Source organism: Scyliorhinus canicula, chromosome 10 (genome assembly GCF_902713615.1).
Source record: "Scyliorhinus canicula chromosome 10, sScyCan1.1, whole genome shotgun sequence".
In the NCBI taxonomy this organism is placed as follows: domain Eukaryota; kingdom Metazoa; phylum Chordata; class Chondrichthyes; order Carcharhiniformes; family Scyliorhinidae; genus Scyliorhinus; species Scyliorhinus canicula.
The window spans coordinates 176,520,177-176,535,405 of record NC_052155.1 but is presented as its reverse complement, the minus strand read 5'-3'; the positions used below and the strand labels follow the sequence as shown (position 1 = coordinate 176,535,405).

The following is a 15,229-nucleotide window of genomic DNA, read 5'->3' as shown; positions in this document are numbered from 1 at the left end:
GATATGTTCACCCAGGAATTTAATGGCCGACTGGCCGAAAGAGCATTTGGCCCTATTGAGGCGGAGGCCATGCTCGTGAATGCGCTTGAAGACGCGTTTGGGGTGGCTGATGTGTTCCTGCGGGGTGGTGGACCAGATTATTATGTCATCGACGTAGACATGGACTCCTTCAATTCCCCCCATCATCTGTTCCATTATTCTGTGGAATACTTTGGACGCCGAGATGATGCCAAATGGCATTCAGTTGTAGCAGTATCTGCCAAAGGGCGTGTTGAATGTACACAGCTTTCTGCTCGATTCATCCAGCTGGATTTGCCAGAAACCTTTTGAGGCGTCGAGTTTTGGGAAGAGTTTGGCGTGGGCTATTTCACACGTGAGTTCCTCACGTTTGGGAATCGGGTACTGCTCCCGTATGATATTCCTATGAAGACCTTCAGGATCTGTGCAGATCCTTAGCTCACCGGACGGTTTCTTCCCACAGACCATGGAACTCACCCAGTCGGTCGGTTCCGTGACTCTGGATATGACCCCTCGGACCTGGAGCTGTTTTTTGAGGTGGTCCTTAAGGGGAGCTGGGACTCTGCGAGGTGCGTGTACCACAGGCATGGCGTTGGGCTTGAGTAGAATCTTGTATGTATACGGGAGCGTGCTCATGCCCACGAAGACGTTGTGGTAGTTTTGGATGATGGAGTCAAGTTGCGCTCTGAAGTCGGTGTCAGGAGAGGCAGACACGTCGCTGGGAGAGAGAGAGTGAACCCTCTGCACCAGGTTCACCAGCTTGCATGCCTGCACACCAAGCAAGGAGGCTTTTGAGGCGGCAACGATCTCAAAAGATAGGACAGCTTTGTGAGCACGGTGTGTCACTTTGAGTTGGCAGGATCCACTGGCAGCGATGGCATTCCCGTTATAGTCAAGCAGTTGGCATGCAGATGGCAGGGTGGCAGGCTGGACACTGAGGCTGCGAAGGTCAGACGATGCAATGAGATTGGCGGAAGCGCCAGTGTCCAGGTGGTACTTCACTGGGGACCGGTTGACCGTAAGGGTGGCACACCACTCATCATCCGGATCAATACTGTGTATCGGAATGGGTTTGGTGCTGCGCTTAGGAGACATCCTGTGCTTGGTTATGATGCTAACTTGGAAAGGGGGTTGCAGGTCATTGCTGTCAAAGTTGGAGAACAGGTCTGGAACAGGCTCGTTGATTGTGGGCTGAATGGCCCGGACATCCCTGCGAGGCTGGCTGGATCTCCTGAAACTAGCAGGCTGGGTCGACCTGCATAAAGCAGCATAGTGGCCAAGCTTGCCAAACTGCAAACATCGTCGTGTCTTCGCAGGACATTGCCGCTTTAAGTGGGTGGAGCCACAGTTGCCGCACGCCGTTGTGTCGGCTCGTTCGTTGCGCCACCGCACATGCGCGGTGCGATCCAGCGACGTGTGCGCCTGCGTAATACGGTCCTTGATGTCACCATGTTCGTTGCGTCCCAGCGCGGGAGCGCGAAATGGCCGCCTTCGTCCAGACTTAGACCCTGGAGAGACTTAATAACCTGGACCCATTCTGCCTCGTGGGGAGCTTGCTGCGCCGTTTCAGCGGCCTGGATGCGGGAATATCACGTGGAGGTGTGCTCATAGAACACGTAGGTCTCTATGGCAGTGGACAGGTGAGCTGTTTTACTTTAAGCAGCTGATGGCGCAGGGGCTCCGACTGCACACCAAACACTATCTGGTCACGTATCATGCAGTCAGAGGCGGACCCGTCGTTGCAGGACTGCACAAGGACACGGAGGTGGGTGCTAAAGGACTGGAAAGGTTCGTCCTTACCCTGTAGGCGCTGCTGAAATACATATCGTTCGAAGCTCTTGTTTACCTCGACCTCGCAGTGGCTGTCGAACTTTAGAAGGACCGTCTTGAGCTTTGATTTATCCTCCCTGTCAGCGAAGGTGAGCGAGTTAAAGATGTGGAGGACATGTTCCCCGGCTGTGGAGAGGAAGAGAGCAATCTTCCGTGCGTCCAAGGCAGCTTCCAGGTCCATGGCCTCGAGGTATAGCTGGAAGTGCTGTTTAAATATCTTCCAGTTGGACCCCAGGTTCCCGGTAATGCGGAGGAGCGGCGGCAGGTGAACGGAGTCCATACTGCAGGATCGCTGAAGACTGGTGGAAGGCTCATCACTGATAAGTAGGTCTCAGAAGTACTAAGATCCCTCAACTACTGGTACCATGAAGTGTTGGGCACTGTGGACTTGTGAAGCAGACATATGCCCCCAATACTGAAGAAGGTTCAACACTATTTTATTAACTACTTATAAAATAATAGACATACGATAACTGTGGGCGCGATTCTCCGCACCCGCGGAAAATCGCGAAGTCGGCCGTCAAAACGGCCGACTTTTGCGACGTCCCGATACGGCCCAGTTCCCGACGTATTCACGTCCGGGAAATGGGCTAGGAACGGGGCCGCGTCAACCACGTGCGCGATGACGGCGGAATGCGACGACGACACGAACACGCCCACGTGATGCCGCCTGACGCCGTAAAAAGGCGCGGGCGAGCACAGAAACTGTAGGCCAGGATGTCAGAGCTCAGGAGAGCAGCCCCGCGATTCGTGGAGGCTGACGTGGAGACGCTGTTCGAATCAATCGAGCAGAGGAGGGGCATCATCTGCCCGCGTAGAGGGCATCGCCACCCTGCCAGCGCGGTGCGCCAGGCCTGGCGTGAGGTGGCTGCTGCCATCAGTGCTGTGGGGCAGACCCCTCGCTCTGCAGAGCAATGTCGGAAAAAGATGCACGACCTCACCATGGCTGCCAGGGTAAGTGCCAAGAGGGTGCCCCCAGGTCACAACCATCCCTCCCCCCTTTACTTAATCACCCACCTCCCACCTCCCCTCCCCCCCCCCCCCCCCCCCCCCCGACACGGGGGGGGGGGTGGAGGGGGATTGGGGCAGAGTGAGTGGAAGGTGGTTCACAAAGTTGTCACAGACCCAGCGCTCTGGCCCCTGTGGAGAGATGCAATGGTCTTATTACAACTTGACCCCCAAACTGTGCCAGTATCTGAACGGACTGCTGATACCTGCCGTATTGTAATAATCTACCTATGCCCCCTCCCCCAACAGGACAAGACGGCTCACAACACCCGTGAGCGGAACAAGACTGGAGGGGGTTCGCCCATCCTGCACCCGCTCACCACATTTGAGCAGAGGGCACTGGACGTTGTTGGGGGATCTGCCACCCGGGAGATCGCGCAATGCGAGGTTGGTGGAGCTGCATCAAGTGAGACAACCCTGCATGACAAACACCCCCCCTCCCCCATCCTCTGTCCCTTCACACACCCTGCCCACTTGGACACCTCCCCCATCCTCTGTCCCTTCACACACCCTGCCCACATGGACATCTCCCCCATCCTCTGTCCCTTCACACCCCTGCCCACTGGAACACCTCCACCATCCTCTGTCACTTCACACCCTGCCCACTGGGACCGTCCAGCGCCCGGCCGAGCGTCTCTAAATAACCCGTTTCATTCTCTTCCCTAGGACGTGATGCCGAACGACCAGGGCCGTCTGCCTCCAGGCGGACACAGGCATCTGCCCCCACCTCACCCAGGGCCGCACGACAGAGGGTGCCCGATCAGCGGGGTGTCCCATCCTCCCCAACCGAATCTGTGGAGTAGGACGCCCAGAGGGCGGTGACAGAGCAAGAGAGAGAAATGGCCCGCGAACGCCCTGCGGCCTCTCAGCGGGCCGATGACATAGAGGAGGCGTCCACCCAAGACGACCTCGAGCTTGCGGCACACCATCCACCATCACCATAGGGGCAGCAGGGTAGCATGGTGGTTAGCGTAAATGCTTCACAGCTCCAGGGTCCCAGGTTCGATTCCCGGCTGGGTCACTGTCTGTGTGGAGTCTGCACGTCCTCCCCCTGTGTGCGTGGGTTTCCTCCGGGTGCTCCGGTTTCCTCCCACAGTCCAAAGATGTGCGGGTTAGGTGGATTGGCCGTGCTAAATTGCCCGTAGTGTCCTAATAAAAGTAAGGTTAAGGGGGGGGGTTGTTGGGTTATGGGTATAGGGTGGATACGTGGGTTTGAGTAGGGTGATCATGGCTCGGCACAACATTGAGGGCCGAAGGGCCTGTTCTGTGCTGTACTGTTCTATGTTCTATGTTCTATCCCAGAGACACTCACCCCGGTTGGGCTATTTAGTGATGAGGCTCCTGGGTCACAGTCTGGGTCGCACATCACAGCTGAGCAGGTACAGCAGGTGGAGGTCGGAGCAGCCGAGGGCCCGGACTGGCGGAGGGCAGGCCAGGCCCAGCATCCAGCTGGCTCCTAGACGTTTTCCGAGTTCCTGGAGTTTCTCAACCTACCCGCACAGCCGATGCATCAAGAAACCCAGGGACACAATGACGGGATGAGGGCTGTCTTCCAGACTCTGCAGACGCTGTTAGAGGAGTCGAACCACGTCCACGAGCAGGGAGTGGTGCCGCTCATGGCAGCAACCCAGGCCGACACCGCACGGGTGGCATCCGCAGTGGAGGCAATGGGTCAGGTTATGCAAGGCATTGGGTTTAATGTGCACGCATCATCCTCGGCCCTGGACAGGGTTGCCCTCTCACAGGCAGCAATGCGCCAGAGCCAACATGACATTGCCGGCGCGCTGCGGGCCTTGGCCGAGACTCAGCAGGTCATGGCCCAGTCGCAGCACGCCATGGCACAGTCACAGCAGTCGATGGCACAGTCCCAGCAGTCAGTCGCGGAGAGCATCAACCGATTGACACATGTGCTGGATGGCATCGTGCACTCACAGGTTGAGATCGCACAGTCCCTGGCGGGAATGTCTAACTCCCTGGACTCCACCTCTGCAAACCTTCGGATCCTGGTGGATACCGTTGCAGGCCTCCAGGACTGGCAGCGCCAGGTGTCGGTGGCGCGACGGGGCACCTCCCCGCTCGCACCTCTGTCCCAAAGTGAGGCCCGGGGGCCACCGGGCTCCCCGAGGGAGGAGGAGGTTTCGGGGCCCGTCCCATTAACTCCATCACGGGACGTCCCGGAATTCTTGGCCTCCCCCCGTCCCATCCCTGGTGCATCGGGTGGGCAGCAGGCAGAGCAGGGTGGCACAACATCACCCGAGACGCCCGCAGAGCAGCCTGGCCCATCAAGGCCGGGTCGCCCCAGGAAACGCTTGCCAAAGGAGAAACGAGTCGAAGGGGGCGATTCGCAGCAGTCCTCCTCCACTCATGCTGTATCATCTGGGGAATCACTTAGACATAGTGGTAGGGCCCGTAAGGCAACAAAGAGAGACACTGAGTAAGTTGGCACGGGTGAAGGGCACAGTTTAGTTATAGGGGCTAGGGCACCTGTAAATTATTGTTAATATTAAACGTACTGTTCCACCTTACTTGTAATACCGTGTGATTGTTCCACAGCCACAGGAATCGTGATGGTGACTGAGTGTCGCTGGGGTTGACGAGCGGTGAAACTTCGGTGCCGGGTGTGCAGTCCCTGCCCCTCCCCCCTCCCACAGCTAGCCCACGCGGGCACATGATGGAGTGTCAGTGACGAACTCAGCGGCCACCAAGGTGGATGATTCAGCTATTGCCATAGGTCAGACTCTCTCTAACGATTCTGAGCTCACAGCTCATCGCAGAGCGGACTGTCATCATTCCACATGGCACTGATCACACCCGCTGACACAGCCATCAATGTTGTGCCATACCGTCTGGACCCAGTGATAAGGGTGATATCGAAGTGGAGCATTGTACACTGAGGGGGGGGGTTTGTGGTGGTGGTAGTTGTGTGTTGACTCTCTGCACGACTAGCGATGCAGGTGGTGATTCGGTGTTCAGCGGGGACGTCGCATGCGACGCGTGAACCGTGCTGCCACCAAGGCGTCGCGTGCCCGCCGTCCTCGCCGGGCCCGTCGTGCCGCCTCGACATCACCAGCACCTGGGTCGTGTCTGCGTGCTGTGCACGCCACTCTGCCAGCCTCCTCCTCCTCCTCCCTCTCCTCCTCCTCCTCTGTGCTGGCACCACTGCCACTAGCTTCTCCCTCCGCCTCCTGCAGCAGGTCATCTCCCCTCTGCATCGCGATGTTGTGCAGCGCACAGCAGACCACTACAATGCGAGCAACCCTGTCGGCCTGGTACTGCAGGGCCCCTCCAGATCGGTCCAGGCACCTGAATCTCATCTTCAGGAGGCCAAGGCAGCGCTCCACCACACCCCTGGTTGCTGCATGGGCCTCGTTGTATCGTGTTTCCGCATTGGTCTGAGGCCTCCGTATAGGCGTCATCAGCCAAGACCTCAGCGGATAACCCCTGTCGCCTAGCAACCAGCCCCTCAGCCGGGGGGGGATGTCCCTCAAACATCGCAGGGATGTACGACTCCTCCAGTATGTAGGTGTCATGCACACTCTCTGGGAACCTTGCACAGACGTTCATGAACGTCATGTGGGGGTCGCATACCACCTGGATATTCATGGAGTATGTCCCCCTCCTGTTTGTGAACACCTCCCTGTCCCCTACAGGCGGGCGCATGGGGACGTGAACACAATCGATTGCCCCCTGCACCATCGGTATCCCGGCCACGCTGGCAAATCCACGAGCTCGTGAGTCTTGAGTTGCTCGGTCCTCGGGAAAGGTGATGTAGCGGTCCGCGATGGCATAGAGGGCGTCAGTCACATCCCGGATGCACCTGTGGACCGATGACTGGGAGATCCCGGAGAGGTCCCCGCTCGGAGACTGGAAGGAGCCGGTCGTATAGAAGTTAAGAGCGACCATCACCTTGATGGCAACCGGGATCGCGTGTCCTCCCCCCGTTCCACGTGGGGCGAGGTGCGCCATGAGGTGACAGATATGTATCACCGTCCGCCTACTCAGCCGGAGTCTCCTCCTGCAGGTGATGTCCGTCGTTGTTAGGAAAGAGATCCGGACACGGTACACCCTCGGCCTTGGTTGTCGCCTCTGGTGCCGTGGCTGCACCCTCACTCTCTCCTCCTCCCCCTCCTCCCTCCCATGCTGCTCGACGACTGGCAACTCCTCGGCCCTTCCCTCTGCTGCTACAGCTGGCCCTGCATCCACTGCGGGTTGTGGGTGTGGATGCTGCTGCATCTCCAAATCCAGTAGAGCGGCCCCCACCACTGCGCAGAACATAGCCGTTCTGTTCGCAGACATTGTGCTAACCTACAGAAGGGTGGTGGGGGGCAGAGAAACGGGACATGTTAGATGGAGGTTAGTCGACACCTCGGCAGCCGCCTGCCACGGGATACCTGTGTGTCCCGGTGGCCTGGTCGCGCTGCTGACACGCGGGCAGCCTAACTCCTGGTCACTTTCTGCATCCAACGGGCAGTTAACTACATCCTCTTCACCGGTGCGTCAGTGGCCTGTGTCCATAAGCCACAGGGCAACCAGCGGCCGTGTCCTCGTGACCGGCACGCCATGGCATGGTGGCAGACATTTTGTAACCGGGGTTGGACGGGTCACTCGCTCACTCTCTCCCTACCCCCCCACTCCCCCCCTCCGTCTCCCCCACTCCCCCATCAGTCTCCCCCACTCCCCCATCAGTCTCCCCCACTCCCCACTCAGTCTCCCCCACTCCCCCCTCAGTCTCCCCCACTCCCCCATCAGTCTCCCCCACTCACCCCCTCCATCTCCCACACTCCCCCCCCCGTCTCCCACACTCCCCTCTCAGTCTCCCACACTCCCTCCTCAGTGTCCCCCACTCCCCCTCAGTCTCCCCCACTCCCCCCTCTGTCTCCCCCACTCCCCCCTCTGTCTCCCCCACTCCCATCCTCCATCCCCCACACTCCCCCCCTCAGTCTCCCCCACTCCCCCCTCCGTCTCCCCCACTCCCCCCTCCGTCTCCCCCACTCCCCCCTCCGTCTCCCACACTCCCCCCTCAGTCTCCCACACCCCCCTCCGTCTCCCCCACTCCCCCCTCAGTCTCCCCCACTCCCCCCTCTGTCTCCCCCACTCCCCCCTCAGTCTCCCCCACTCCCCCCTCAGTCTCCCCCCCTCCGTCTCCCACACTCCCCCCCTCCGTCTCCCCCACTCCCCCCCTCCGTCTCCCCCACTCCCCCCCCCTCCGTCTCCCCCACTCCCCCCTCCATCTCCCACACTCCCCCCTCAGTCTCCCACACCCCCCTCCGTCTCCCCCACTCCCCCCTCAGTCTCCCCCACTCCCCCCTCTGTCTCCCCCACTCCCCCCTCAGTCTCCCCCCCTCCGTCTCCCACACTCCCCCCTCCGTCTCCCCCACTCCGTCTCCCCCACTCCCCCCTCCATCTCCCACACTCCCCCCTCAGTCTCCCACACCCCCCTCCGTCTCCCCCACTCCCCCCTCAGTCTCCCCCACTCCCCCCTCTGTCTCCCCCACTCCCCCCTCAGTCTCCCCCACTCCCCCCTCAGTCTCCCCCCCCTCCGTCTCCCACACTCCCCCCTCCGTCTCCCCCACTCCCCTCCCCGTCTCCCCCACTCCCCCCTCCATCTCCCACTCCCCCCTCAGTCTCCCCCCCTCCGTCTCCCACACTCCCCCCTCCGTCTCCCCCACTCCCCCCCTCCGTCTCCCCCACTCCCCCCCTCCGTCTCCCCCACTCCCCCCTCCATCTCCCCCACTCCCCCCCTCCGTCTCCCCCACTCCCCCCTCCATCTCTCACACTCCCCCCTCAGTCTCCCACTCTCCCCCCTCAGTCTCCCCCACTCCCCCCTCAGTCTCCCCCACTCCCCCCTCCGTCTCCCCCACTCCCCCCCATCCGTCTCCCACACTCCCCCCTCAGTCTCCCCCACTCCCCCCTCCGTCTCCCCCACTCCCTCCTCCGTCTCCCCCCCTCCGTCTCCCCCACTCCCCCCTCCGTCTCCTACACTCCCCCCCTCAGTCTCCCACACTCCCCCCTCAGTCTCCCACACCCCCCCTCAGTCTCCCACACTCCCCCCCTAAGTCTCCCACACTCCCCCCTCCATCTCCCACACTCCCCCCCGCTCTGGACCCCCTCCCGTTCTCGGGGATGCCTTCCCCGTTGTGGCCAGACTCCAGCTGTGCACTGAGCGGTGCGCTGACCTACTCGAAGCTCTCGTCAGCCAGCACGACTGGTTGACGAACTTGAAAAGCAGGTGTGTTGGCTGGCGTGAAAACATGGCGTGAGGACGTCGGGACTTCGGCCCATCCGGGCCGGAGAATAGCGGGGGGCCAATAAGTCGGGCTTCTGGTCATGTCGGGGGGTCTTTCGAGGCCTTTGCCGGGAATGCCGACGTGTAGTTTGTGCGGGGTTCGGAGAATAGCGGGAGGGCGTCGGACCGGCGTTGCCGTGAAAATATGCGCGGCCCGCTATTCTCCGAACCGGCGTGAGTGCGGAGAATCGCGCCCTGTGGCTTTACACGAAGCTAGTTTAACTAGAGACCTGTCCGAACCAGTTGAATCTCTCAGCACGTGGCGTGAGTCTGTACTATACTTGATGAGCTCTTGTGCTTCTGAGAGGCAGCATCCAGAATCTGCGGGAAAAGTGATGCCCTCTGCCTTTATAGTGCATGTGTTCTAACTGGTGATTGGCTGCCGTGTTTGTGCCTGTTGATTGGTCCCTGTGTGTGTCCATCAGTATGTGTCTGCACCATGATATACTGGTGTATATTCTGACAATAATTGTATTATTTGGATATACAGCATGACTTGTCTTCTTTCTCTTCCCACCGCACTAACTGGTTCAATTGGTGTTTTTACTGCATTGCCTAACTGAAACATTTATTACCATAACAAGTCTCTATCAAAATTGCTTCTAAAAGCACAAAAATAATCTTTGATACATGGACAGTCACTTTCGCCATACAGTACAGTGTTCAGAGCGAGCCTGAATTTTTGTTGCAACGTGCACTTTCACGTGCATGTTATAGCTATGGATACTGATGATAGAGGCTCCAAAGTTCTTTCCATCACATGAGTGACCAGGAATTATTTAGGCTCCTCCGCCGGCCTTTGGCATGAATTGGAGGGATTTGCAGGTTGATACTCAACATAGGGCGGGATTCTCCCCTACCCGGTGTGACGGGGGTCCCAGCGTAGGGGAGTGGCGCCAACCACTCCGGGGTCGGGCCTCCCCAAAGGTGGGGAATTCTCCCCACCTTTGGGGGCTAGCCCCGTGCCGGAGCGGTTGGCACCAGAAGACTGGCGCAAAAAACCGGCGCCCCCGGCAGCGGGGCTGGCCGAAAGGCTTTCGCCGGTCGGCGCATGCGCCGGCAGTGACGTCAGTGGCCAGCTGACGCTGACGTCACCACCGGCGCATGCGCGATGTGGGTTTCTCTTCCGCTTCCGCCATGGCGGAGGCCGTGGCGGCCGCGGAAGGAGAAAGAGTGCACCCAGGGCACTGGCCCGGAGTCTGAGCGGGGGGCCCCGATCACGGGCCAGGCCACCGTGGGGGCACCCCCGGGGTTCGATCGCCTCCCGCCGCCCCCAGGACCCCGGGGCCCGCTCGCGCCGCTGATCCCGCCGTTACAAAGGTGGTTCAAACCTCGGCGGCGGGAGAGGCCTCCCAGCGGCGGGACTTCGGCCTCGCCGATTGGAGTGGCAAGATTCCTGCCACCGCCACTTCCCGGGTGGCGGAGAATCTCTGCCACGGCGGGGGCGGGATTTTTGGCGGCCCCAGGCGATTCTCCGACCCTGCTGGGGGTCAGAGAATTTCGCCCCTGTTTAGCCATATAACAAATGCATATTCCTTCGTCATTCAAGCCCTGATGTGGGACACAAACCCAAAGCTTCTGGTTCAAAGACAGAGAGGCTGTCCACTGCACCAGACAACGTCTGGTCTTTGTACAAGAGATAGATTTAAAATATCTAATGTTGCTGTGCTTTGTCATTCAAATAATTGGAAAATGACTGGCTACACGTACTAGGGGATACTCTAAATTGTTAAATGTAAAAGCAATTTGTGGATCAATATTCCGTAATTTACCTTCAAAGTCAATGAAAGTTCATCATTAGGTTTATTCATATTAATGAAAACCATCAACAAATAAATAGAGATAATGCACAAAACAATCACAGTAAACAAATGGTGATTTTGTGACATTCTCAATTCACTTAAATTTTACCTTGGGGAAACGGTAAATGTGCCTCAACGCCCAATCTACTACTGTCAAGAAGATAGTCCAAGTGATGATAAACAAAAACTTTAGCAGCAAATTCACGCAGGCTCCAAAACTGAAAATTGATTTTAAAATGATTAGAGCCCTTGTGTATTATTCAGTTTAACAAAAGAGGTATAATTTAGCCAAAATGTGACTACTGACACTGTCTATTTCATACATATAATTTGATTACTTAAATTTTTCGTGTGATCATACAGACCATGCCTATTTTATCTGTCAAGCGTTTGTGACGCTTTGAATTCCCAGTTTAATTTAACGTTATCTGCATTACATTCAGGGAAATTTATGCCTGAATTGTGGCAGATGATTACTTTTTTAATTCTTAGCTTCTTTATTCCATTCCAGGAGTTTCAGATATCCTTTGGTACTTTGTCCAAGTAATGATTCATCATATGTAAGCCTTGACAATGGGACCCGCGTTCAATTCCAGCCTTGGGTCCCTGCCTGTGTGGAGTTTGCACATTCTCCCCGTGTCTGCGTGGGTTTCCTCTGAGTGCTCCAGTTTCCTCCCACAGTCCAAAGATGTACAGGTGAGGTGGATTGGCCACCTTAGACTGCCCAAAGGTTAGGTGGGGATAGAGTGGGGGGAGTGGGCCTTGGTAGGGTGCTCTTTTGCAGACTCGATGGACTGAATTACCTCCTTCTGCAATTCTATGGGATTCTATGATTCACTGCTGTTCTCATTTGATGCCCACAACTATACTTCCAACAGGAGTCATTGGATAGCAATCAAGAGTCGTAAACCTCACTTTAGCTATAATTCTCCAACCCCTGCCTGTCGAACATCTTTTTTCAAATGTTTCCAATGAAGGGGCAATTTAGCGTGGCCAATCCACCTACCCTGCACATCTTTGGGTTGCGGGGGTGAGAATGTGCAAACTCCATACGGACAGAAACACGGTTCCAGGATCGAACCCGGGTCCTTGTCGCTGTGAGGCAGCAGTGCTAACCAATGTCAGCGCAGCAGAGATTCAGGGATAGAGTCAGGAGGCCAAGTGGCGATCACAATTCCAGTGCAGCCATTCCCCTTAAGGTCTGTCTTCCGTTCATTGACTTAGACTGTTTTAAATATACAGCACTGCAGAGCCTCCCCCCATTGACGGTGTGAAACTCCCCACCTCAACAATGCTCAAAACCCACCCTCACCGCCCGATATGTTCACCTCCTTCTTCACAGCCAATGACAATCACTCCCTCTCTCTCACCCCTTAACAGTGTTCACTTGTGCTTTCACCTCACAAAAATTCTCAACCCGCATCCCACACTCCTCAACAATCTTGACTCTTCTGGCATTGGCTGGGGATTCTGGCATTGGCCAGGGATTCCAGAAGGTGAGTCGAGAGGTAGAGTAAGTGTGGGAGGGGGTGAGTACTCTCCAGCCTAGAGATGAGCTCGGAGGGAGATCAACGTTACTGGGAGAGCGGTGAACATTGCTGGGAAGGAGATGAACATTGCAGGTCGTGCTGTGACTTTGTGAAGGGGAGGTTGTGTCTCAATAACTTGATTGAGTTTTTTGAGGAGGTAAAGATGACTGATGAGAGAAGGGCGGTGGATGTTGTTTACATGGACTTCAATAAAGCCTTTGACAAAGTGCCTCATGGCAGACTGGTACAAAAAGTGAAGTCACACGGGATCAGGGGTGAGGTGGTAAGATGGATACAGAACTGGCTCGGTCACAGAAGGCAAAGGATAGCAGTAGAAGGGTGTTTTTCTGAATGGAATGTTGTGACTAGTGCCGTTCCACAGAAATCTGCTGGGACCTCTTGTTTGTAAACAATTCAGAGGAAAATGTAGCTGGTCTCATTAGCAAGTTGGTGACACCAACGTTGGTGGAGTGGCAGATAGTGTTGAGGATTGTCAGAGGATACAGCAGGACATAAATAGGTTGGAGACTTGGCACGGAAATGGCAAATGAAGTTTAATCCAGACAAATGTGAAGTTATGCATTTTGGTAGGTCTAACATAGAGAGAAAATATACTGTAAGTGGCAAAGCTTAGGAATATAGAAAGTCGAGAGATCTGGGCGTGCAGGTCCACATATCTTTGAAAGCGGCAACACAAGTGGACAAGATAATCAAGAAAGCATTTGGGATGCTTGACTTCATTGGACGGGGCATCGCGTATAAAAACTGACAAGTCATGCTATAGTTGTATAAAACCTTGGTAAGGCTGCACTTGGAATATTACGCACAATTCTGGTTGCCACACCACCAGAAGGAAGTGGAGGCTTTGGAGAGGGTGCAGAGGAGGTTTACCAGGATGTTGCCTGGTCTGAATCTTAGAATCGAGAGCAGAGAAGTGGAAATCCTTCACCATTATAATGATAATTAACAAGAAAGCATAATATTTACTTACAATCCATATTTTTCCCACTTCAGATCAATGTAGTATTGAATTACAGGATGTTTTAAGATGTCAAATATTTGGTACTTCACTATCAGCTCAAGCTATTAAAAAAACAAGAATGTTTTGTAAGCAATTCTTTTACAGCTAGGCTCCCCTTATCTAAGCGTCTTTGGTGCATTGAAAAGCAGCTATGCAAGTTCAGCAAGGGCAAATGATCAAACAAACCCACTCTAATTACAAAAGTTTGAATGTTCTGCTGGAAAACTGAGAGAGGCGAGTGGATCACCTTGAGAGAAACCAACAGCAGGTTTGCAATCCCAATTGGAACTAAGGGTTTATTCAGACAAGATTGTTGGTCATTTCTTCACCTCTCAGCTAGGCATGAATGTGGCAGCCAGCTGTCAGGCTAATGCCTCATCTGCCAACTGACTTGTTCCCTCAGAGAGAGGCAGTAGTAAGCAGAGGCCAACCACTACAGAGGCTGCATTGTTAACAGTAGTTTCAGGATCATTTCATGGCCTAATACAAACATTGATGGCTATGGCATAACGTTTGAATGCAGTGGTTACCTTCAATGTTAACTGGTGAGTGAGGTTACAGGTGCTCTTGCATGCAATAGGTGATAGTACCATACTAGTGCTTCTTTGGTGAAATGCACTCATCTTATATTTATCTCCACAGTAAGATCCTTATATGACTTGTGCTGCCTATAAATTTCAGTCTAAGTCACTTTAAATGCACTGGGGATATGAAAGTGAGACACCCAGAGTTCCAGTGCCACTGGCACTCCTGATAATATAAGTATATTAAGGCACTTGATATCTTGAGGAGGAAGCAATTTTATGAAAGAAAGGCTTCCTCACAATTTTTCCAGGATAAAAATTTAAATTGCCTCTATAATGTGCTGGAAATATGTTAAACAGCAAGGAAATATTGTCTTTCGTATTGCACTAATTTTCAATTTTCTTTGTTACACTGAAATGTTTTAAATTAATTCATTAATTTAAGCAACTGTCCGGTGGTGGTGGCGACTTTGAAGATCGAGAGGCAGTTGAGGAAGCACTTTAAGTTGTGGGCAGGGTCAATAGAGATGCCAATTAGGGGGAACCATAGGTTTGAGCCAGGGAAGGGGGATGGGAGTTTTCGCAGATGGGAGGAAAGGGGAGTTAGGTTATTAAAGGGTTTGTTTCAGGGGAGTCGTTTTGTGAGATTGGAGGAGTTGGGGGAGAAATATGGACTGGAGGTAGGGGAGATATTTAGATATCTGCAGGTCTGAGATTTCGCCAGAAAGGAACTTCCCGATAGTGCTGGCCTCCACATTGTTGGAGAAGATATTGACGGCAGGGAGAATTGAGAGGGTGGTGGTGTCGGCGATCCAAGGGAGGATTCTAGGGGAGGACAAGGCATCATTGGAGAGGATTAAAGCAAAGTGGGAGGAAGAGTTGGGGGAGGGTATGGAGGAAGGGCTGTGGTGTGAGGTGCTCCGGAGGGTGAATGCCTCAATCTTGTGTGTGAGGTTGGGGCTGATACAGTTGAATGTGGTATATAGGGCGCACCTCACAAGGACGAGGATGAGCCGACTCTTTGAGTGGGTGGAGGATGTGTGTGAGCACTGTGGGATGAGCCCCGCAAACCATTTTCACATGTTTTGGTCCTGTCTGAAACTGGAGGGGTATTGGAGGGAGATCTTTAAGGTAATCTCGGGGATGGTGCGTTAGGTTAGAACCAGGGCCCCTAGAAGCCATATTTGGGGTATCGGACCAGCCTGGGCTGG

At 55.2% G+C, this 15,229-nt stretch overlaps 1 protein-coding gene across 2 annotated transcripts in view; it reads right to left on the bottom strand.

The window, feature by feature from the left end:
• Positions 1-15,229, bottom strand: part of LOC119972795 (transient receptor potential cation channel subfamily A member 1-like) — a 181,522-nt gene that overhangs the window by 82,560 nt on the left and 83,733 nt on the right. For both annotated transcript variants that reach the window (XM_038810203.1, XM_038810204.1), the window contains exons 10-11: positions 13,465-13,556; positions 11,054-11,162 (exon numbers count right to left, since the gene is read on the bottom strand). In XM_038810203.1, coding sequence (XP_038666131.1) covers positions 11,054-11,162; positions 13,465-13,556 — 201 coding nt within the window. The remainder of the gene's footprint in view (positions 1-11,053; positions 11,163-13,464; positions 13,557-15,229) is intronic.